The sequence below is a fragment of the Hypanus sabinus genome, chromosome 1 (genome assembly GCF_030144855.1).
Source record: "Hypanus sabinus isolate sHypSab1 chromosome 1, sHypSab1.hap1, whole genome shotgun sequence".
Taxonomy (NCBI): domain Eukaryota; kingdom Metazoa; phylum Chordata; class Chondrichthyes; order Myliobatiformes; family Dasyatidae; genus Hypanus; species Hypanus sabinus.
Window position 1 is genome coordinate 204637251 of NC_082706.1, and position 25560 is coordinate 204662810.

Genomic DNA, 25560 nt, shown 5'->3' on the forward strand with positions numbered 1-25560 from the left:
ACAGACTTAAGAGTACAAAAGTACTGAAGAAAAATCTCAGACTGTAACGCAATTTAACATGAATTAAGTCTAATTTGGTGAAATCAGCACATATAATGAGCAAGGTTTTACAGGTTCACAATATTTTTACAGACACAAAAATGCAACATAATGCAAAATACACAGAATGCTGAAGGAACTCAGTAAATCAGGCGAAGGGAATAAACAGTCGACTTTTAGGCTGAGACCCTTCATCAGAACTGGAAAGGTAGGGGGAAGTAGGAGCACAAGCTGGCAGGTGAAACTATGTGAGGGGAAGGTGGGTGAGCAGGAAGGGGAGATGAATTAAGAAATCAGGAGAAGATAGGTGGAAGATATAAGGGACTGAAGAACACATAATCTGATAGTCAAGGACAATGGGCCATGGACGAACAAGGAGGGAGGTGGTAGGCAGGTGAGGAGAAGGGAAACGGTGAGAGGGGAATCAAAATGGGAATGGAAAAAAGGAGGAGAGAGGATGGAAAGATTACTGGAAGCTGGAGAAGTCAATGTACATGTCATTGGGTCGGGAGATACCTAGATGGAATATGAGCAACTGATGAACTTTTTGAAAAAGAAACTTGGTGCAATAAGTAAGTAGAGCTTTGTTTGAACAAAAATAAAGTTTCATAGCAACACACATAAAATGCTGTTGAAACTCAGCAGGTTAGAGAGTATCAATGGAAAAGAGTAAACAGTCGACATTTCAAAAAGAGACTGTTCTTCAAGATTGAGAGGAAACGGGGGAGATGCCTGTATTAAATGGTGGGGTTAGAGGAAAGAGGCAAGTTGAAAGATGATAGGCGACACCAGGTAGGTGGGAAAGGTCAAGGGCTGGAGAAGAAAGGGTCTAATAGAAGAGGAGAGTGGACAACAGGATAAAGGGAAAGAGGAGGAGGCACAGGGCGGTGTAATAGGCAGGTGAAATGTAAAAGGTTAGAGTAGAGAATACAGGAGGGGGGCTGGAATTTGGTTCACCAGAAGGAGAAATCAATATTTATACCATCAGGTTGGAGGCTACCTAGATGGAATACAAGGTGTTACTCCTCTACCCTGAGGTTGGCCTCATCTTGGCCTAAGAAGAGGCCGTGGGTTGACACATTGGAATGGGAATTGAAATTAAATGTTTGATGACCAGGAAGTCCCACTTGCGGCAGATGGTGTGGAGGTGTTCAATGAAATGGTTCCCCAATTTACGATGGGTCTTACCAATGCAGAGGAGACCGCACCAGGAGCATTGGACACAACAGACAACACCAGCAGATTCACAGATGAAGTGTTGTCTCACCTGGAAGGACTGTTTGGAGTTCTGAATACAGGTAAAAGAGGAGGTGAATGGGAAGGTAGAGCACAGGCTGCTTGCAAGGGTAAGTGGCTGAAGGGAGATGAGTGGGGAAGGAAAAATGGACAAGGGAGACACGGAGGGAGTGATCCCTGTAGGAAACGGAGGGGAAGACGTAAAGATATGTTTAGTGGCCGGGTCTCTTTGGAGATGCCAGAAGTTGTGGAGGATGACGTGTTGGATGCGGAGGCTGATGGGGTGGTAGGTAAGGACAAGCGGGGCAATCGCTATTACGACGGCAAGAAGAGAGAGTGAGCACAAGTGTATGTGAAGTAAAGGAGATGCAAGTGAGCGCTGCATCAATAAAAGAGGGAGGGAAACAAATTCTTCAAAGGAGGAGGACATCTCTGATGCCCTGAATTGTAAAGCCACATCCTGAGAACAAATGCAGCAGAAGTGAAGACACTAAGAAACAGGAATAGCATCTTAATACCAGCATTTCTAGCTTGATCATTGCCTATTAAAAGCCAGCCCTTTGAATAAAACTCAATGTTTAGCTATCCAACACTTGTTTCTGAGGCACGAGAAATTCTGCAGATGCTGGAAGTCCAAAGCAACACATACAAAATGCTGGAGGGACTCCACAGGTCAGGCGGTGTCTATGGAAATGAATAAACAGCTGATGCTCTGGGTTGAGACTCTTCTTCAGGACTGGAAAGTAAGAAGGAAGATGCGAGAATAAAAAGGTGGGGGGGCGGGGCGGAAGGTGACATGTGATAGATGATAGGTGAAGCTTGGTAGGGGAGAAAACTAAAGGGCTGGAGAGGAAGGAATCCGATAGAAGAGGAGAATGAACCATAGGAGAAAGGGAAGAAGGAGGGAACCCAGGGGAGAAGAGGCAAGAGGCCAGAGTGGGGAACACAAGAAGAGGGGAAAGAAAAAAAATTTACTGTAAGGAAAGATCAATTGATATTCATGTCATTGGGTTAGAGGCTACCCAGATGGAATACAAGGTACTGCTCCTTCACTCTGAGGGTGGCACAAGAGGAGGCCGTGGACCAACATGTAGGAAGTGGAATGGGAATGGGAATTAAAATGTTTGCCCATGGGGAAGTTCCACTTTTGGTGCATGGAGTATAGGTGCATGATAAATCAGTCCTCCAATTTACAACAGGTCTCACCAATGTTTTATATGGATGAGGACACTCTTCAGAAGATAGTTGGAACTACTGTCGGTTCTTTCCAATTAGAAAATTAATTATTAACTATAGACATACATGAACACAAGGCTTTCATTTTGATGAAGATGATTTTCATTCAATTTCCCATTTGGCATGTAAGACAACGAACTGACCTGAGGTTCGGAGAATGCTTGCTGAATGCTGTTTATTGGACCATATGGTATCCCACTACCTTCAAGCAGTTGCAACCACTCTTGTGTTGTCTTCTCTGAAAATCTAGTCATAAAAGAGTTTTGTGGTTTAAACATAATGTACTGATTTTGGATTTGAACAGCAGTAGATGACTTAATTTGCAGTAGCCAGCAAAAAAATAAAAATACACAATTCTTTGCAGAACTAGACACTTGTCCTGAGGGTGTGAGAGATATTCTCCAGATAAGATGTTTCCTGATTTGAAAACAATCAAAGCAAGCAAAAATATATTGTCAGCAGGACCTTAAATATTTTTATAGATATGTTTATTTCCATTTTTCACAAACACTTGAAAACTTTATAAGCTGCATTTCATTTTGCTTTTTGGCTTTTATCTCTGGTAGTAGTACATATGCTAGGAAAATTACATTTTATATTGAAATGACTATGAACAGAAGTTTGGAAAGCCATAAATCACAGGACATCTCTGCTGTATGGTGTTATAATCTAAGACCATGAGACCATTTGACATAGGAGCAGAATTACACCATTCAGCCCACTGAGTCTACACCACTATTCCATTATGGCTGACATTTTTCCCTTTCAACCCCATTCTTCTACCCTCTCCATGCAACTTTTGATGCCTTTGCTATTCAAGAGCTTATCAACCTCCACTTCAAATATCCAAAATGACTTGGCCTTCACAGCCATTCCACAGACTTCCACCCACTGGCTAAAGAAATTTCTCAACTGTTCTAAAAGGATGTCCTTGTGTTCAGATGGTGTACCTTCTAGCCCTAGATTCCCGCACTGTAGCCAGAATAAAACTACGCAAAACTGCAGGGCCAAACAACATACCTGGTGCTGAGGGATTGCGTGGTCCAGCTAACAGAGGTCTTAACTTCTTTTTTACATCTCTGGAACTGTCCACTGTCCCCGCAGGCTTGAAGGTAGCCATTGTCATTCCGGTGCCCAAGAGAATAATAGTAACTGGCCCGAATGATTACTACCCAGCGGGACTGACTTCAACAACCATGAAGTGCTTCAAGCAGCTGGTCATGGATTAGATAAGATCCCACCTTCCAGCTATACCACACCCTTTCCAGTTCACCTACCGCTCAACCTGATCCACTGAAGATGACATAGCCTCAACCCTCCACTCTGTCCTGTCCCACTTCGAAAACAATGCTTCAGAGGCCAGGATGCTATTTGTTGACTTCAGCTCAATGTTTAATATGATCATCCCTCAGAGGCTGGTGGGTAATCTGTCCCTGTTTGGGCTCAACACCCGTCTCTATAACTGGATCGTGGACTTTGCCATGGAAAGAGCCCAGTTAATCTGAGTTAGAAGCAACAGCTGAAGCTCCATCGCACTGAGCACTGGTGCCCCTTGGGGCACCAGTTCATGCTGCTGACTCACATCTGTACTGCCAACTCTAGCTCAAACCTCATCATCAAGTTCACTAACGCTACAACACTGGTTGGCCTCATCGGCAACAATGAGAATGTAGCATACAGCGAGGAGGTACAGAAGAGACTGGTCAAATGGTTTCAGAACTACAACAAGAGTCATAACGTGGACAGAACAAAAGAGAAAATTGTGGACCACCCTCAACTGCACATCAATGGTTTTGCCATGAAGAGAGTGAAGAGCACAAAGTTCCTTGATGTGAACATAACGGACGATCTAACCTGGACCCACAACACCTCTTCTTTCATCAAGAAGGCACAGCGACATCCATACTTTGTGAGTTTGAGGTGTGCATAACTCCCCAACCCTTTCCATCAACTTTCTGTAAGAGCACCATCAAGTGTCTGGCTGCATCACTGTGTGGGACGGACATGGCAGGACATCAGACCACAAGGTCCTTCAGAGGATTGTAAGAACCATGGAGAGGATCACTGGGGTCTCCCACCCCACTACTTGTGACATTTACCTGGCGTTGTATATGAAGGGCCAAAAGGATTGTTGAAGATCCCTGCCACTCGTCCCACAATCTCTCGGACCCACTACCATCAGGAAGAAGCTACAGGAGCATCAGGATTAGGACTGTGGGACTGGATAACACCTTCTTCTCTCAGGCTGTGAGACTAATACCCTGTCACCATTAAGGTATTGTCACTAAGTCAGCAAGCTATTTACTGTTTATCTGTGCTGCGTGTACTCTTCACATGCATTTTGAATTATATTTTATTAACTTATTTGTGGTAATATTTTGTTTTATGTGCTGTGTGTGAGATATATGTATTGTGGGTGTAATGTGGTCCAGAGGAACGTTGTTTCATTTGCTTTTATATTATGTACAGTCAGATGTCAATAAAACTGAACTTGAATTATAAGAAACATCTTCTCCATATCCAGTCAAACTAAGTCTTTCTATAATCGATGAGTTTCAATGAGGTCCCCCCTCATTCTGCTGAACCCTAGTGAGTACAGGCCCAGTGCCATCAAATGTTCCTCATACATTAATTAACCCTGTCTTTCTCAGGATCACCTCTAGAAAATAAAGGTTGCAGAAGAAACTTCAATAGTAATTTTTTCCAGGGCACAAATAGATAATATGAGGGGTCATAATTTTAAGGTGATTGGACAACAGTATAGGGGAAAATGTCAGAGGTATTTTTTTCTTTTTTTAAAAACACAGAGTTGAGTGTATGGAATGTCCTGAAAGTGGTGGTAGTAGAGGCAGTCATATTAAGGACATTTAAAATACTCTTAGAGAGGCACATAGATGATAGAAAAATGGAGGGCCATGTGGAAGGGAAGGGGTAGATTGATCTTAAAGGTTAAAAGTTAGTACAACATCATGGGCAGAAAGGCCTGTACTATGCTGTAATAGTCATAGAGAAAGTACAGCACAGAAAGAGGCCCATCCAGTCCATATCAAACCATTTAAACTGCCTAGTCCCATCCACCTGCACCAGGACCATAGCCCTCCATACCCCTACTATTTATGTACCTATTCAAACTTCTCTTAAGTGTTGAAATTGAGCTTGCATGTACCACTTGTGCTAGCAGTTCATTCCACACTCTCACCACACTCTTGAGTGAAGAAGTTTCCTCTCATGTTCTCCTTGAACTTTTCAGGTTTCACCCTTTACCCATAACTTCTAGTGTAGTCCCTCCTCAGTAGAAAAAGCCTACTTGTGTTGACCCTATCTAAACCCCTCATAATTTTGTAAACGAATCTCCTTTCAATCTTCTATGTTCCAAGGAATAAAGTTCTAATCTATTCAGTCTTTCCTTATAACCCAGCTCCTCCAGATCTGGCAACATCCTTGTAAACATTCTCTGTACCCTTTCAAAGTTGCACTATGTAATAATAAAAACGATAAATTACAATTATAAGTATATAAATTAAATACATAGTGCATAAAAATGAGAAAATATAGTGAGGAAGTGTTCATGGGTTTATTGTCCATTCAGAAATCTGATGGCAGAGGGGAAGAAGCTATTCCTGAAAAGTTGAGTGTGTGTCTTTAGGCTCCTGTACCTCCTCCCTGATGGTAGCAATGAAAAGAAGGCACATCCTGAATGGTGGAGTCCTTCATGATAGATGCTGCTTTTTTCAGGCATTGTCTTGTATAGGTGTCCTCAGCGCTGGAGAGACTAGTGCCTATAATGGAGCTGGTTGAGTTACAAATTTCAGTCCTATGCAGCGCCCCCACCTCCGTACCACAGTGATGCAGCCAGTTAGAATACTCTCCATGTCACATCTGTAGGAATTTGCTAGTGTATTTGGTGATTCTAACTCCTAATGAGATATAGCTGCTGCCGTGCCTTCATAGCAATTGCACAAATTCTGGGAGCTGCTGACACCAAGAAATTTGAACTTTCTCACCTTAGAATTGTTGGGGGGTGGGAACTGAACTGAAGAGACCGGGGAAGAGGAGATTGGCTCACAAATAGAGAAAGCTTGGAGACAGTGCGAGAGGGAGGATAGGCAAGTGATAGAGAAGGGACGTGCTCAGACCAAAGGTTTGAGATGTGTCTATTTTAACACAAGGAGTATTCTGAACAAAGCAGATGAGCATAGAGCATGGATCTGTACTTGAAGATATGATGTGGTGGCCGTTACAGAGACTTGGATGGCTCCAGGACAGGAATGGTTACTTCAAGTGCTGGGTTTTAGATGTTTCAGAAAGGATAGGGAGGCAAAAGAGGTGGGGGCGAGGCACTGTTGATCAGAGATAGTGTAATGGCTGCAGAAAAGGTGGACTCCATGGATGGATTGTCTACGGAGTTTCTGTGGGTGGAGGTTAGGAATAGGAAGGGGGTCAATAACTTTACTGGGCGTTTTTTATAATAGTAACAGGGATATTGAGGAACAGATAGGGAAACAGATCCAGGAAAAATGTAATAATAACAGGGTTGTTGTGATGGGAGATTTTAATTTCCCAAATATCGATTGGCATCTCCCCAGAGCAAGGGGCTTAGATGGGGTGGAGTTTGTCAGGTGTGTTCAGGAAGGTTTCTTGATACAATATGTAGATAAGCCTATGCTGTACTTGATTTGGTATTGGGAAATGAACCTGGTCAGGAGTCAGATCTCTCAGTGGGAGAGCATTTTGGAGATAGTGATCATAATTCTATCTCCTTTACAATAGCATTGGAGAGAGATAGGAACAGACAAGTTAGAAAAGCGTTTAACTGGAGTAAGGGGAATTATGCAGCTATCAGGCAGGAAATTGGAAGCTTAAATTGGAAACAGATGTTCTCAGGGAAAAGTATGGAGAAATGTGGCAAATGTTCAGGGAATATTTGTGTGGAGCTCTGCATAGGTATGTTCTGATGAGACAGGGAAGTTATGGTAGGGTACAGGAACCCTGGTGTACAAAGGCTGTAATAAATCTAGTCAAGAAGAAAAGAAAAGCTTACAAAAAGTTCAGAGAGCTAGGCAATGTTAGAGACCTAGAAGATTATAAGGCTAATAGGAAGGAGCTTAAGAAGGAGCCAGAAGGGGCCATGAGAAGGCCTTGGCGGACAGGATTAAGGAAAACCCCAAGGCATTCTATAAATACAGTATGTAAAGAGCAAGAAGATAAGAATTAAAAGAATAGGGTCGATCAAGTGTGACAGTGGGAAAGTGTGTATGGAACCAAAGGAAATAGCAGAGGTACTTAATGAATACCAGTATTCACTATGGAAAAGAATCTTGGTGATTGTAGTGATGACTTGCAGCAGACTGAAAAGCATGAGCATATAGATATTAAGAAAGAGGATGTCCTGGAGCTTTTGGAAAGCATCAAGTTGGATAAATCACCAGGACCTGATGAGATGTACCCCAGGTTACTGTGGGAGGCGAGGGAAGAGATTGCTGAGCCTCTGGCGATGATCTTTGCATCATCAATGGGGACAGGAGAGGTTCCAGCGGATTGGAGGGTTGCGGATGTTGTTCCTTTATTCAAGAAAGGGAGTAGAGATAGCCCAGGAAATTATAGACAAGCAAGTCTTACCTCAGTGGTTGGTAAGTTGATGGAGAAGATCCTGAGAGGCAGGATTTATGAACATTTGGAGAGGTATAATATGATTAGGAATAGTCATCATGGCTTTAGCAAGGGCAGGTCGTTCCTTTCGAGCCTGTTTGAATTTTTTGAGGATGTGACTAAACACATTGATGAAGGAAGAGCCGTAGATGTAGTGTATATGGATTTCAGCAAGGCATTTGATAATGTACCCCATACAAGGCTTAAAGAGAAAGTAAGGAGGCATGGGATCTAAGGGGACATTGCTTTGTGGATCCAGAACTGGCTTGCCCACAGAAGGCAAAGGCTGGTTGTAGACGGGTCATATTCTGCATGGATGTTGGTCGCTAGTGGAGTGCCTCAGGGATCTGTTCTGGGACCCTTACTCTTTGTGATTTTTATAAATGACCTGGATGAGGAAGTGAAAGGATGGGTTAGTAAGTTTGCTGATGACATAAAGGTTGGAAGTGTTGTGGATAGTGTGGAGGGCTGTCAGAGGTTACAGCAGGACATTGATAGGATGCAAAGCTTGGCTGAGAAGTGGCAGATAGAGTTCAACCAGATAAGTGTGAGGTTACACAAAGAAATCTGCAGATGCTGGAAATTCAAGCAACATACACAAAATGCTGGTGGAACATAGCAGACCAGGCAGCATCTATAAGGAGAAGCACTGTCAACATTTTGGGCCGAGACCCTTCGTCAGGACAAAGTCTGAATGGTCTTCCTACCATCTAGCAGGGTCATTTATCAGGAGCACTGCAAACACAGGGTCCTTAGGATTTCACCCTTTGGTTAAGGAAGCATACGGTGCATTGGCCTTCATCAATTGTGGGATTGAGTTTAGGAGCCAAGAGGTTATGTTGCAGCTATATTGGACCCTGGTCAGACCCCACTTGGAGTACTGTGCTCAGTTCTGGTCGCGTCACTACAGGAAGGATGTGGAAGCCATAGAAAGGGTGCAGAGGAGATTTACAAGGATGTTGCCTGGATTGGGGAGCATGCCTTATGAGAATAAATTGAGTGAACTCGGCCTTTTCTCCTTGGAGCGACAGAGGATGAGAGGTGACCTGATAGAGCTGTACAAGATGAGAGGCATTGATTGTACGGATAGTCTGAGGCTTTTTCCTCGGGCTGAAATCATTGCCACAAAAGGACACAGGTTTAAGGTGCTGGGGAGTAGGTACAGGGGAGATGCCAGGGTAAGTTTTTTACTCAGAGGGTGGTGAGTGTGTGGAATGGGCTGCCGGCAATGGTGGTGGAGGCGGATACAACAGGGTCTTTTGAGAGACTTTTGGATAGGTACATGGAGCTTAGAAAAATAGAGGGCTATAGGTAAGCCTAGTAATTTCTAAGGTAAGTACATGTTCAGCACAACTTTGTGGGCCAAAGGACCCGTACTGTGCTGCACGTTTTCTATGTTTCTTTCCACTGCTCGAGGAGAACTGGTGTGTGTTCCCTCAACTTCCCCTTCCTGGAGTGCACAATCAATTCCTTGGTCTTACTGATATTGAGTGCTGCAACACCACTTACCCAGCTGATCTATTCGACTCTTGTATGCCTCCTCATCATCATCTGAAATACTGCCGCAAATAGTTGTGACATTGGCAAATTTATAGATGAAGTTTGACCTGTGCCTGACCACACCATCGTGGATGTAGAGAGAGTAGAGAAGTGAGCTCCAGAACACTACCTCACCATTCCTGTTATTTGGCACGACTTATTTATTTCGTAGTTACAGTTATTTTATGGTTTTACACAATACTGCTGATGCAAAACAACAAGTTTCACAGCATTTAAGACAGTGACAATAAACCGGACATGATTACAGGCAATGACTGAACCTCAGTGTGGATCAACAGCAGACTCCCATGTAGAGACAGAGACAAGAGCTTATACATGGGAATATGAATAGAACGTCAGTAGCACAACTGAGCGATACTGCGAGACGAATCATTCTTAACACAAGTATCCTGCAATGAGAGCTAACTGGAAGTGCACTTTAAATCATCACAAAAATGCAGAAAGCCCGTGCCGGTCAAAATCCACTTGACAAGATTAAACAGAAAGTGCACGAGCTTAACTACTCTTCTTAAGACAACAATTAGTAAATACAGATTCTCAAGAAACAGAGGAACCCAATGCTCTATGGCTCACTGCAGAAGCCAGCAGGGCTAACGTTCATTTCCCACCATAGACGTGACCTGACCTGCTGAGATCCACCCACTCCTGCCCAACCCCCAGCATTCTGTATTATACCGGTATCCATCCCCCTCTTTTCCTTCGCTACATCGATGACTGCATTGGCGCTGCCTCCTGCACGCATGCTGAGCTCGTTGATTTCATTAACTTTGCCTCCAACTTTCACCCTGCCCTCAAATTTACCTGGTCCATTTCCAACACCTCCCTCCACTTTCTTGATCTTTCTGTCTCCATCTCTGGAGACGGCCTATCTACTGATATCTACTATAAGCCTACAGACTCTCACAGCTACCTGGACTATTCCTCTTCCCACCCTAACTTGCAAAAATGCTATCCCCTTCTCACAATTCCTCCATCTCTGCCGCATCTGCTCTCAGGATGAGGCTTTTCATTCCAGGACGAAGGAGATGTCTTTCTTTTTTAAACAAAGGGGCTTCCCTTCATCACCATCAACTCTGCTCTCAAACGCATCTCTCCCATTTCCCGCACGTCTGCCCGCACCCCATCCACCTGCCACCCCACTCGGGATAGTGTTCTCCTTGTCTTTACCTACCACCCCACCAGCCTCCAGGTCCAACGTATAATTCTCCGTAACTTCCGCCACCTCCAACGGGATCTCACTACCAAACATTTTTCCCTCCCCCACCTTTCTGCCTTTCACAGGGATCACTCCCTACTCGACACCCTTGTCCATTCGTCCCCCCCCCCCACCCCTTCCCACTGATCTCCCTCCTGGCACTCATCCTTGTAAACGGAACAAGTGCTGCACCTGCCCTTACACTTCCTCCCTCACCACCATTCAGGACCCCAGACAGTCCTTCCAGGTGAAGTGACACTTAACCTGTGAGTTGGCTGGTGTGGTATACTGCGTCCGGTGCTCCCGGTGTGGCCTTTTTATATATTGGTGAGACCCGACGCAGACCGGGAGACCGTTTTGCTGAACACCTACACTTGGTCCGCCAGAGAAAGCAGGATTTCCCAGTGGCCACACATTTTAATTCCACGTCCCATTCCCATTCTGATAAGTCTATCCATGGCCTCTACTGTCAAAATAAATCCAAACTCAGGTTGGAACAACACCTTATATACCGGCTGAGTAGCCTCCAACCTGATGGCATGAACATTGACTTCTCTAACTTCCATTAATGCCCTTCCTTCCCTTCTTACCCCATCCCTGACATATTTAGTTGTTTGCCTATTCTTCATCTCCTTCTGGTGTTCCCCCCCACCCCTTTCTTTCTCACGAGGCCTCCCATCCCATGATCCTTTCCCTTCTCCAGCTCTGTATCACTTTCACCAATCACCTTTCCAGCTCTTAGCTTCATCTCACCCCCTCCGGTCTCCTATCATTTCGCATTTCCCCCACCCCCCACTACTTTCAAATCTCTTACTATCTTTCCTTTCGGTTAGTCCTGACGAAGGGTCTCAGCCCGAAACGTCGACAGCGCTTCTCCCTATAGATGCTGCCTGGCCTGCTGTGTTCCACCAGCATTTTGTGTATGTTGTTGTTTGAATTTCCAGCATCTGCAGATTTCCTCGTGCTTGCCCCAGCAATCTGTGGTGTTTTGCTCAAGATTTCACCTTCTTCTTCTTCTTACTGCCATCGGGGAGGAGCCTGAAGACCCACACTCGACAATTCAGAAACATGTCTTGCTGCTGCCGTCAGGAAGAAGGTAGAGGAGTCTCAGGACTCACTCCACTAGATTCAGGAACAGTTATTACCCCTCAACCATCAGGCTCTTGAACAGAGAGGGGATAACTTCACTCAACTTCACTTGCGCCATCACTGAAATGTTTTAACAACCTATGGACTCACTTTTCACGTTCTCAGTATTCATTTATTATTATTTCTCTCTGTTTATATTTGCAGAGTTTGTTGTCTTTTGCACCCTGTGTGTACGTCATTAATCTTCCATTGATTATTTATTACTATGGTTATTGGATTTATTGACTATGTCGGCAAAAAAATTAAACTTCAGAGTTGTTATAGACATAGAAAACCTACAGCACAATACAGGCCTTTCGGCCCATAAAGCTGTGCTGAACATGCCCTTACCGTAGAACTATCAAGGCTTACCCATAGCCCTCTATTTTTCTAAGCTCCATGTACTTACCCAGGAGTCTGTTAAAAGAGCCTATCGTATCCATCTCCACCACTGCTGCCGGCAGCCCATTCCACGCACTCACCACTCTCTGCGGAAAAAAATTACCCCTGACATCTCCTTTGTACCTACTTTCAAGCATCTTAAAACTATGCCCTCTCGTGCTAGCCATTTCAGCCCTGGGGAAAAACCTCTGACTATCCACATGATCAATGCTTCTCATTAGCTTATACACCTCTATCAGGTCACCTCTCATCCTCTGTTGCTCCAAGGAGAAAAGGCCGAGTTCACTGAACCTATTCTCATAAGGCATGCTTCCCAATCCAGATAACATCCTTGTAAATATATGGTCACATATATGTACTTTGATAACAAATGTACTTTGAACTTGGGCTGATGTACTCAATAAAAATATTATCTTACATAACCAAATGACCATCATTACACCATTAAATAGTTTAGCTCTTATTTTAGTGCAGAATGAGTGACAAGCATAGCACTGGTACACTGAGTATTGAACTGGTAAACCTCACTGTCACAGAACTCTTGATTCATGCCCAGTGTAGTCAGGCAAGTTCAACTTCAGGTTGCAGCTGGAGACATAAGAACATAAGACCATAAGATATAGGAGCAGAATTAGGCCATTTGGCCACTGAGTCTGCCCTGCCGCTTCATCATAGCTGATCCATTTCCCTCTCAGCCCCAATCTCCTGCTTACATAAGAACATAAGAAACAGGAGCAGGAGTCGGCCATCCAGCCCATCGAGACTGTTCCACCATTCAATAAGATCGTGCCTGATCTATTCGTAAACTCAGCTCCATCTACCTGCCCTTTCCCCATAATCCTTAATTCCCTTACTATGAAAAAATCTATCGAACTGTATCTTAAATACATTTAGTGAAGAAGCCTCAACTGCTTCTCTGGGCAGACAATTCCACAGATTCAACACACTCTGGGAAAAAGTTTCTCCTTATCTCCATCCTAAATCTTCTCCCCTGAATCTTGAGGCAATGTCCTCTAGTTCTAGTCTCACCCACCAATGGAAACAACTTTTCTACTTCTATTTTATCTATCCCTTTCAAAATTTCTTCTCGTATCTCTTCATGCCCTGACTAATCAAAAATCTATCATCCTCTACCTTAAGTATATCCAATGACTTGGCCTCCACAGCCACCTGTGGCAATGAATTCCACGAATTCACTACCCTCTTGCTAAAGAAATTCTTCCTCATCTCCATTTGAAATAAATGCCCCTCTATTCTGAGGCTGTGTCCTCTGGTCTCAGGAAAGCCATATCCAGCAATCAATGAGTTCACGGCTGATCAGAGCTTTGCATCAACTCCACCGTCCTGGATCACTTTTCACTTTTGGATCCTGCCGTTTTCGTGATCCAGAGGTTAGGAAGTCAAGAATGAGGCATAAAGCTTTTGCTTGTTGCTTGTTGTTTTATTTAATGTTACCAGAACAAAGAAGAACAGCAGGGAATGAGGAAGTAGTGGGGCCGTCCTCTACAAATACTAGCACTGACTGAAAAGATAACAATATTCCAGTGATAAAAATACAAGAAAATCTCCAGATACTGAAAATCCAAAGCAACCCACACAAAATACAGGCCAGTTAGTATCAATGGAAAAGAGCAAACAGTTGATGTTTCAGGCCAGGATGCTTCATCAGGACAGGAAAGAAGATCAGTATAAGAAGATGGGGGAGGTGATAGGTGAAACTGGGAGGGGCAAGAAAGAGATGAGTGAAGTACAGAAAAATACAGAATCAGCTATGCTGCAATTACTAGAAAATTTACTGATCAACTACACATAGAACGGCAATTATATAAGAGTAAAAGCAAATATAGGAAAGTTAAACTACAAGAAAAGTACAAGAAACATAACAATTCTACACCCTAATCTACTGTAACATCTCACAACAACATTCTTCCATGGAACAATAGGCAGTCTGTTTCAGCCTTTATATATTTAATGGCTCAATTGTTCTCTGGGTTTAAGAATTTCAAAGGTTCATGATCCTCTGCGAGAACACACTGCTCATCAACCCTTCATTAACTGGATGATTCGTTTGAGGCCCTCTGTTGGATCGAGGTCGACCTTGGATATTGTGTCCCAGCTCTCTACATTATACACAAGCCTGGGTAGTATGACGCGGAGAGCAAGCTACCTCCTGTGTAGCAGGCTCTTCCTCTCTCATCCACACAGCTGATGAACCCAAAGGAACGACAGAGGCCTATACAGTTTGGCACCTACAGCATCACAGGAGTTGCCAGTCAGCATTGAAATCAACGTAGGACAGCCTAAGGTATATCAGATTCTGATTTTTCCTTGGCGTTTACTCCCAAAGCTTTCCCCATGAGTGGGAATAGATGCAAAGCAGTGAAGGTTTGAGATCAGAGTTTTCTTTCTCCTAGATAAGCTGCCAACCCATGGCTAAAGGGGCCCATCTGCCTGAAGTGACTGGTTTCAAGAATCTAGTAACTCACCTTTGCCTCTTCTCCTGTCAGTAGAAACAGATCCGCCGGGCTTAGTTGCTAAGCCACACGCAAAGGCCTGGATTTGGTTGTCAGAGGCTATCTGAGGTGCTCGCCATTGGGAGTATTTAATAAATACTGAGAGCTTATCCCCATAACCACCCCGGCTACTATAGCCTTAAATAACTAGATGATATGTTTTTCTGACAGTATGTACCATAGTTCTAAGTTCAAATTGAATTGTTACTGAACCATATACCTGTGTACAGCTAGACAAAACATTGTTCCTTTAGGACTATGGTGCAAAAATCAGTTCTACAGTCACAAACAGCACATATAGTCACAAAATAATATTAACGCAAGTCTCTGAGTGGCACGGGCTTAAGATAGATTGCATAGGGTATGTTGTCCTGAAGCCAGTTTTCAGCAAGAACATGCGGTTAGCAGTTTCTCATCTCGTCTGGCTCAGCCATAGCTAAAGGCATTCCAGTTCGTCTTCCAGGAGTGAATATAGAGAGCTCTCCTGACAATTAGCCTGCAGGGGCCAGGCCCCAACCCAGCACAGATATTAGCATGCCCTACGCGCCACTGTTCGCTTCCACACTGCCTCAAGCACCTCCTCCCCGGGGTGGCTGCAACAGATGACAACGCGGCATGAAAGTGTGGTCTGTGCAACCACTGAGGCCACCTCAGCTTCCCCGCCATCGGTCTCCCCACAGAACCAATGAATGGGGCTTGCAGTGTTCTGTAGTACCAGTATCCAATAGGGTCTTACAATCGCATGAAACATATTTAAGACAAGCATTTGCACTATTTGTTGAACCCAGAGAGGCTGCTGCGACTAATCATGCCGCCATCTTACCAGATATGTTAAGTTCTGTAATGTCTTGTAAGCTTGTAATATGTAATGCATTTCTGTAATACGTCTCATTAGGTCATGTACTCATTCTTCCAAATTTCAGCCTGTTTCATCAATATAGTGCGTTTTGTGTAGTACAACATCTTAGGCTCTTAAAGCACAATGAATTCTTATGCTCACAATCAATCCCAAAGTCAGCTCTCAATGATGCAGAATCCCTCAAACTTGAATAGTTACTTCCCTAAAATGTGCATTATTGACCACAATGACTGTCCATGCTTAGGACTAACCTTGCACTCAGAACATCGATTAGTTCTCCTCTGTTCTGAACTCGGAGCTTGTTTGTCTTGTACCTGGGTTCTTCACTTAAAGCAGGTAATGATAAGATCTAGAAAATAACATTAATGATTAACTAAAATATGCATGAAATTCATTGTTATCTTCTTAAATTTAACTATTACATTTTGAATTCTGACTGCACAGCAAAGATCAAATACCACTTTAATTTTTTTTTGTTACGAATGAGAAGCAACTCTGATGGGCAGAAGGGTGCAAAGTCGCCCCCCCCCCCTTTTTGAGAATCGCAAAATCGCTACTATTTTGGGTCTGATACCCAGGAAATGAGAGAGAGACAACGCAGAGATACACAAAAGTGGAATGTCTCCTCCTAACAAAAGCAGAATGGAACCACTGATTACTGCTATTGTCTCTTGGAGAAGGATTGTGTATTGAGTACTGTTCTATTCATTGAAACCCCTCAGGGGGCAACCAGAGGGGTGGGTTTGATGGGTTGCCTCATCCCAACCTGATTGACACCTGAGACCCCGTGAGTGGGGATAAAAGTAAGGTCTGGGGCAACACCCCTCAGACGCTCCAGGAGAGACGCTACGAGACCGGTGGGGGCTTGTGTGTGTGTCCACCCTTGCCTGGGTGACGAGTCCGCCATGGAAGAATGGTCTAGCTAAAGGACAGAGGGGTCGTACGTGAATGGCCACAACAACAACACATCAACGGATCAAGATCGTAAAGGAAAGTCGGCAAGTCAATAGCTGTTACTCTCTCTCTCTCTCTCTCCAACAATTGCAACACAGTGACCAACAACTACCGCAGCCTGCATGAACTGAACTGAACTTTATATTTCCATCTGACAATTCATTATCCCCTAAACAACGATAGAGCTTATTTCTTACTATTATTATACCTGCACTTTTAGGTTTAGTATTGATGACGAATATTATCTATATATTTGCATTGATATTATTTTTGTGTATTTTTACTAATAAATATAGTTAAAAATAGTATCACCAGTCTCCAACGGATACTCCTATCTTTGCTGGTAAGATACCCAGTTACGGGGTTCGTAACATTTTGATGAACTGAAAAACATTTCATGAATCACTCTGATATAAGAAAGGCAGAGTCATGTAAAATTGCAGTAGGGTAGTGCAATGGTTAGCATAATGCTTTACAGCACCAGCAATCAGCGATTGGTCTTCAATTCCCACTGATTCATGATCAAGGGCATCCACCACCCAGGCCGTGCCTCTTCTCTCTGCTGCCATTGTGCAGGAGGTACAGGAGCCTCAGGTCCCACACCACCAGGTTCAGGAGCAGTTATTACCTTTTAAACTCTTGAACCAAAGTAGATAACTTCATTCACCGCAAATTTACAGACTCACTTTCAAGAACTCTACAAATCATTTCCTTAGTATTATCTTTATTTTATTTGAACTATTTGTTTTCTTTTGCACATCAGTGTTTGTTAGTTTCTTTCCGTCACAAATTCTACTGAATTTCTATATTTTCTTGCAAATGCCTGAAAGAAAATGAATCTCAGGATTGTATATGGTAACAAAGACATACTTTGATAATAGATTTACTTTGACTACTTTGCTGTCTGTAATGAGCTTATATGTTCTCCCAGAGACCACATGGATTTCCTCTAGATGCTCTCGTTTCCTAAAGATGTACAGGTTAGTATTTGTAAGTTGTAGGCATTCAATGTTGGTGTTGAAAGCATGGCAACACTTGTGAGCTACCCAGAGTACATATTCAGACTGCGCTGGTCATTGACACAAATTGATGCTTTTCACTGTCATGTGACAAATAAAACAAACTTTTAACCTTATAACACAATCTCTGATGTAACATGAATTCCAGCCCAGTCAAAAAGCCTGTCCACAATTCTGCATTATACTAAGCTCCCAACACGTTGCATCACTTTCAATAATCTTATGTGCCCCACTTCCAAACCAACAAATCCGAACTCTTGTTCTTGTCTGCTAAAATTTACCATTACCCTTCGATCATCTTAATTTTTAATCTTCTGTGATCTGACAATATTTTTTCAGCCCCTTTCCCTACACTTGTCATGAGGAGGATGGAAAGAAACTTCAGAGCGAGTTAGATAAGCTGAGTGAATGAGCAAATACAAGGCAAATGCAGAATAATACAGTTGACACTTTGGGCCGAAACCCTTCTTTAGGGTAACATGGTCCTAATATTTTGCTCTCTTTACATCGCTATTTTGCTCACATTTTGCACTACCTATCTATCGAACTATCTATCATTTATTTATTTTGATATATTTTCTTATTGTAATTTAGAGCAATTTTGATGCTTTGCACTGTAATGCGGATGCAAATCAACAAACGTAAGGCTGTTCATACCCCTCTATACATGCTGTCCAACACACCTATCACTCTCTGTGTAAAAACCATACCTTTGATATAACCTTACTCTTTCCTCATCTTAAAATTATGCCCCTCCTATTAGCCATTCAGAGTCAAAGAGTCAGAGAGCATTACTGCACAGAAAGAGGCCTTACGGCTCAGCTAGTTCATGCTGAACTTTTAATCTGTCTCGTCCCATCGACCTGCACCCAGATCGTAGCCCTCCATACCTCTCCCATCCACACCTCTCCCATCCACGTATCTATCCAACTTTCTCTTACATGCTATGATCAAACCCACATCCACCACTTCTGCTAGCAGTTCAACCACACTCAAACTGCCCTCCGATTGAAGAAAAGTGAATGGCCAAAATCTGCTCCTGTGCCCTATGGTCTTTGATTGTTCCTGCAGTGGCTCTTGAACAAGTTCTCACAAATGAAGCTTCTTCCCAATTAAGCACCAAGCAACCTGAAAAAAAAAATCACATTACCTTACAAACAATTGCAAAGTGCTGATCGTTTCCAGCTCCAACCACAAGGTATCCATCCTTTGTCTTAAATGCCTGTAAAGTACAAGTAAAGTCAAATCAAATAAACGCAGTAAAAGCAAGACAATTACTATCTCCTCATTAAAGTCTAGGAATTCAATAACCCATCAAACTTGCACTGTGAGAAACAAGTGCCAGTGTGTTCCAGAGCCAGTTACTCATGACTTTCATTCATAGAGTCATGGAGCTCCACAGCACATAAGCAGGCTCTTCGGCCCATCTAGTCTGTGCCAATCTGCTTTTCTGCCTAGTCCCATCAACCCACACCTGGACCATAGCCCTCCATAACCCTTCCATCTACATACGTTTAAATGTTGAAATTGAACACATCCACCACTTCTGCTGGCTCTCACCAGCACACTCTCACCACTCTCTGAGGTTCACCTAAAATATTTCACCTTTCACCCTAAGTTCCAGTCTCGTTCACCTAACCTCACTGAAAATAGCCTGCATGCATTTACCCCATCTGTATCCCTCATGGGTGTAACTGGTGGTGCGGTCTTGTTGGGCCAGAAAAGCCCATTCTTTGAATGGGTTCTATGACTTCCTTGTTTTGTGGCTGTCTTTGAGGAAGACGTATCTCAGGGTTGTATACTGCATACATATTTGGATAATACATGTACTTTGAATCCTTTAATTCATAAGTTCGACCAGGCACAAATACATAGCCCATGTCAATGCAAACAGTAAAAAATCCCAGCTGCTGACAAATTCTAAAATCCCAACCATTCCCAACCATTCCTGCATGCACCACAATTCCACTACTCAATTACCAATAACCAATGGTGGGCACATTCCTTAAAACATATTCTATACTTAGTGTTACTACAACACTCAAACACACTGTAAGTTAAAGAATGTTCATGCCATCAGCTTGGAAGCTACCCAGGCGGAATATAAAGTATTTCTCCTCCAACCTGAGAGTGCCCATATTCGTGACAGTAGAATCTGCCATAATGAGTCAATTACAAGTTATATAAAAGTACAGGTCCTTCAACCCATCTAGTCCTTACCAAAACCACTTAAGTTGCGTACTCCCATCACCCTGCAGAAGGACCACAGCCCTCCATACCCCTCCCATCCACGTATCTATCCAAACCGCTTTAATGTTGAAATCGAGCTCACGTGCACCACTTATGCTGGCAGCTCGTCCACTCTCTCACAACTCTCTGAGCGAAGAAGATTCTCCTCATGTTCCCTTTAAACTTTTCACCCTTAACCTAAGATCTCTGGTTGTAATCCCACCCAACCTCAGAGGAAAAAGCCTGCACCCTATCTATACCCCTCATAACTTTGTACACCTTAATCAAATCTCTTCTCAATCTTTTATGTTCTAAGGAATAAAGCCCTGGCTTATTCAGTCTTTCCTTATAACTGAGGTCCTACAGATCCGGCAAATTCCTTGTAAATTTTCTCTGTACTCTTTCAACCTTATTACACTTTTTCTGTAGGTAGGTGAAAAAATTGCACACAGTACACCAAATTAGGCCTCACCGATGTCATATGCTTCCATAGTATCCAGGTCATCTTCAAGAAGTGGTGCCTCAGAGAGGCATTGTCCATCATTGAGGACCTGCCCTCTTCTCATTGCTACTATGAGGAAGGAGCTACAGAAGCCTGGAGGCACAGACTCAACAGTTCAGGAAGAGTTTCTTCCTCTCTGACATCCAATTTCTGAGTGGACGTTAAATCCATGAACACTACCTCACTACTTTTTTTAAATATCCTTTTTTTTTGCATTTCGTATTTAATTTTACTATTTAGTGTATATACTAACTGTAATTCACAGTTGTATTTTTCTCTATAGTATCATGTATTGCATTGTACTGCTGCCACAAAGTTAACATTTAACGATATATGCCAGTGATATTAATTTTTTTCTGATTCTTATTCAGCATTGTGGCAAGTTCTCAAAGCAGATTTGTGTATTATTCTGGATTTCCAGTATCTGCATAATTTCATGATATATAGTGCGGTCTTAGTTTGGTTGTTATTTCTCTTCCTGCTCTCAAGTATAAGCAGGTTTAAGTTTAAGGAAACAGCAATTGATAAAGAATACAAGTAATATTTATTTCTACAAGACCATTTTACCAAATTGCACACAAAATTTTCCAATTGTAATTTGAAGGCTTAGTTAATTCATTGTTTTCACTTTCAAAACTGCATTCCTTCAAAGTTCTGTTTCAATTACCTTCTCGTGCATGGGGGAACATCATTTCCTTCTCTATATCAATAAAATGTGCAACTATAAATTATGCTGACCAACAAAAGACTGCCAGCAATTCTTTCAAAAAGATGCAAATAACTGGCTTTCCCTGCTGTATGCAGAATACGAGTCCCACAGACCTGATCTTATTCGTACTCTCAAACACAAATTCCTTTTTCGGATGGTGATCATTTCCCAAGAATGTTGAATCAGCAATAGAGACTTCATTCATAATTATTTAACTTTATACAGTCTGTACATCTACCAAGGTTCATTCAACCATGTACAAGTGGAAATGCACAAAAACAACACTTAATGAGATCCTGTTTTGACAAGCTCTGTTTTGTCAGCTCAAATTACTTCAAATTAGCATTTAAAGGTCCTTTACACACAAAGCTAGGACCCAACCTTGCCCGTGATAAATTGTTAACCTTTAGGTGACCCTTTAGAATCCTATAAATACTCTGAATTCACATGGTTCAATACAAACTTTTCTACTGAAAAAGATGAAAATATTAATGTAAGTACTCTGAAAAATGGAATGGCAAGTTGCTAAGTTAAGACAATATTTAAAAAATAATATTTTAAGAAGAGAGCTGTAATGTCTCACCTATTGTAAATTAATCATTATCTATTAATAAGCTATCTAATGGAAATTCGGCCTTTGTTTGTCCTTTGGATCTGCTGACAAGTAAATGTGGCTGTCTCTCTGGGGGTGTGTGTGGGAGGATGCGAGGGAGGAAAGGGGATTGTTTTGCTGTTGTTGTTTTGTGACTGTGGTTCTGCTGAACTCTGTGGGCATGTTATGTTGGTGCTGGAATGTGTGGCGACACTTGCGGGCTGCCCCCGGCACATCCTTCGGTTGTGCTGATTGTTAACGCAAACATGGCATTTTGCTGAGGGTTTCCATGACAAAACAATAAATTTGAATCTGGCATTAATTCTGTAAGTAATTAACTACAGTCGACCAGTTATTCATTTCTATAGATGCTGCCTGACCGCAGAGTTCCTCCAGCATTTTTTGTGAGTTGCTTTGGAATTCCAGCATCTGCAGATTTTCTAATGTTTACAATAATACTTCAATATTGTTTCTGCAATTATAGCGAAGAAAGCTTTGTTTTAAAGCTGACCAAAGTGATGATTAAAATGAAGAAAATTTATTTTCTGAAATGGACAGCAACAATTAAACATGCTGTTCGATCAACTACACTGCCATTCCAAAGTTCAGGTGTCCTGATGAAGGGTCTCGGCTCAGCTCGAAACGCCAACTGTTTATTCCCCTCCATAGATGGTGTGTTTGTGTGTGTGTGTGTGTGTGTGTGTGGTGATTTCTAACATCTACACCAGGGGTTCCTTCCTTTTTTTTTATGCCATTGAACCTTACCATTAACCAAGGGGTCCATGGACCCCAAGTTGGGAACCCATGATCTAGAGAATCTTTTGAGTTCAGATTTATTTTTGGTCAGCCATCTATTCTAATGTCTGAATCAAAGAAAAAAGAGGGAAAAATAGCAATGCTTGAAGATATGAGAAATCATAATCCGTAGAGATTCTGCAGATGTGGGAACTAGTAGGCCAGTCCACTCCTTTGGGAAGGAAACTGAGTCAATGTTTCAATCAGAACTGTAAAGGAGACAAAATAATAAACACTAGAGATTCTGCAGTTGTTGGAAATCCAGAGCAACATCTTTCGGGCCAAGACCTTTCATCAGGACTGGCTTGTCGAACTGGATGAGCGGCAAAAAATGCACAACAGCATCTCTTCCACCTCAGGCGATTGAAGAAGTTTGACATGAGCCCCCTCAAATCCTCAACACCTTCTACAGGGGCACCATTGAGAGCATACTGACAGGAACTGCACCAACCTTGATCGCTGGGCACCACAGAGAGTGGTACGGACAGCCCAGCACATCTGTGGAAGTGAACTTCCCTCCACTGAGGAGGTTTATAGCAGCAGGTGCAGAAAGAAGGCCTAGAAAATCATCAGGGACACCAGTCACCCCAACCATAAACTGTTTCAGCTGCTTCCGTCTGGCAAATGGTACTGTGGCATTAAAACCAGGACCAACAGGCTACAGGGCAGCTTCTTTCTACAATCCATATAGACTTATAAATTCACATGTCTGTACAATGCGACAGAGTTATAACACAAAGATTTTTACTCCCTCATGTTGCAGGATTGATGGAAGATGTAAATAAATATAAAAACTTTAAATTTAAATTCTATATCAACTTGAGTGACAACTTTGAGGGAGACCCTGGACCCCAAGACCCCTCTACTTCCCCACACTGCTAAGAATCCTGCCACGAACCCTAATTCCCTCTTCAAATTTGACCTTCCAAAGTGAATCACTTGACAACTTTTCCAGAAGAACTAAGGAGCTGTCGGCATCAATAATTCTAACTCTGACCCAGAATTTACATCTTTCTCATCCTGTATAATTATTAACTTTCACTGGTTCCGAATGCCACTGCTTCCTGATGAAGGGTCATGGCCTGAAACATCGACTGTTTATTCCCCTCCGTAGAGGCTGCCTGACCCACTGAGTTGCTCCAGCATTTTATGTGTGTTCTCCCAAATGTAAAGCTTTCTTTCATGATAAAAGTTCTTTTCATTATCCACACAATACTTCCAGTCTTCCAATTATGCTCAGAACTACACTCATTAACGCATTCAGAAAGCTTTGTCCATTCATCTGAAGAATTGTTTCCAAAGTGTTTCTTGGTGTTCTCATTAAATTCAACTAATAAAACTATAGTTTGTTGACTGCATTAAACTAGGTATTAAATGCCTTTCAATAGATGTGGAATATATTTGACTTTTTTTTATATTATATTACTTGTTAAAAACTTTAATGGAATACCCAACAGTAGAAAAAATACATCAGGTAATTTGAAATAAATAATGAGACAGATACATTAATATTCTTAGAATCTGAACATGCAAAGTAAAATTGGCTTAGATTTGGTATTCATTATCAATTTGGTGATAAATTCAACCAAATTCAACAAATTTAGCAAATACTGCAATCAGAGTATCTGGAGAAGACAAATATCAGAGTTGTATTGTACATGCAAACTTCGACAATAAGTGAACTTTTGGATTTAGAGCCCTGGATGTTGGTTAAGGTGACAGACAAAATGGAATCAGTGAAACATACAGTAATACAACAAGGATCTCCACCACCCACAGCATGCTGTCTTCTCACTCCTGCCATCAGGAAGAAGGTATTCAGGATTCACACCACCAGGTTCATCAAACACCTTAAAGTTATGGCCTCTTGCATTACCTCTTGATGGTACCCCTCAACCACGGATTGTCACCTTGTCATGGTGGAGAAGTTTGTGTGGTCCTGAGATCCCGAGAGCGATGCCGTCTGGAGCTGTATTCCTGGTAGGGTCACCCATGGCGGTAAGGTCGAGGGTGAGGTCCCTGACAAAGAATAATCCAACCAAGACCACAATGGTGGAACAGGTGGATGAAGTTACTTTGAACTCAATGGCTGTGAAGGTGGATGAAGGCTGCAACAAATCTATCAGCTCCAATCGCCGTGGTTTCCATGCTATTAGAATCAGCTGGTTGATTAGTGAAGTGTCGTGTGCTTCTTGGAGTGCAACATCGAGTACACGTTAAACAAATACACGCACAGGCATCTTTGCTCTGTGGGCCACATCTAAAATAGTCAAGTCAAGTCAAGTCAACTTTTATTGTCATTTCGACCATAACTGCTGGTACAGTGTATAGTAAAAATGAGACAACGTTTTTCAGGACCATGGTGTTACATGACACAGTACAAAAAACTAGACCGAACTACGTAATAAAAAAAATCACAGAGAAAGCTACACTAGACTACAGACCTACACTGGACTGCATAAAATGCACAAAAACAGTGCAGGCATTACAATAAATGATAAACAGGACAGTAGGGCGAGGTGTCGGTCCAGGCTTCGGGTATTGAGGAGTCTGATAGCTTGGGGGAAGAAACTGTTACATAGTCTGGTCGTGAGAGCCCGAATGCTTCGGAGCCTTTTCCCAGATGACAGGAAGGAGAAGAGATTGTATGAGGGGTGCATGGGGTCCTTCATAATGCTGTTTCTTTTGTGGATGCAGCGTGTAGTGTAAATGTCTGTGATGGCAGGAAGAGAAACTCTGATGATCTTCTCAGCTGATCTCACTATCCGCTGCAGGGTCTTGTGATCCGAGATGGTGCAATTTCCGAACCAGGCAGTGATGCAGTTGCTCAGGATGCTCTCAATACAACCCCTGTAGAATGTGATGAGGATGGGGGGTGGGAGATGGACTTTTCTCAGCCTTCACAAAGCATAGAGACGCTGCTGGGCTTTCTTTGCTATGGAG

At 42.6% G+C, this 25560-nt stretch overlaps 1 protein-coding gene across 7 annotated transcripts in view; it reads right to left on the reverse strand.

Moving 5' to 3' along the window:
• The window catches only part of sugct (succinyl-CoA:glutarate-CoA transferase), a 515386-nt gene that overhangs the window by 283292 nt on the left and 206534 nt on the right, over positions 1–25560 (reverse strand). For all 7 annotated transcript variants that reach the window (XR_009514784.1, XM_059984542.1, XM_059984527.1 and 4 more), the window contains 3 exons: positions 18941–19012; positions 16069–16166; positions 2655–2757 (listed from right to left, as the gene is read on the reverse strand). Coding sequence is in view for 6 of the 7 variants with exons in the window: in XM_059984542.1 (XP_059840525.1) it covers positions 2655–2757; positions 16069–16166; positions 18941–19012 (273 nt within the window). In the remaining variant the exon portion in view is untranslated. The remainder of the gene's footprint in view (positions 1–2654; positions 2758–16068; positions 16167–18940; positions 19013–25560) is intronic.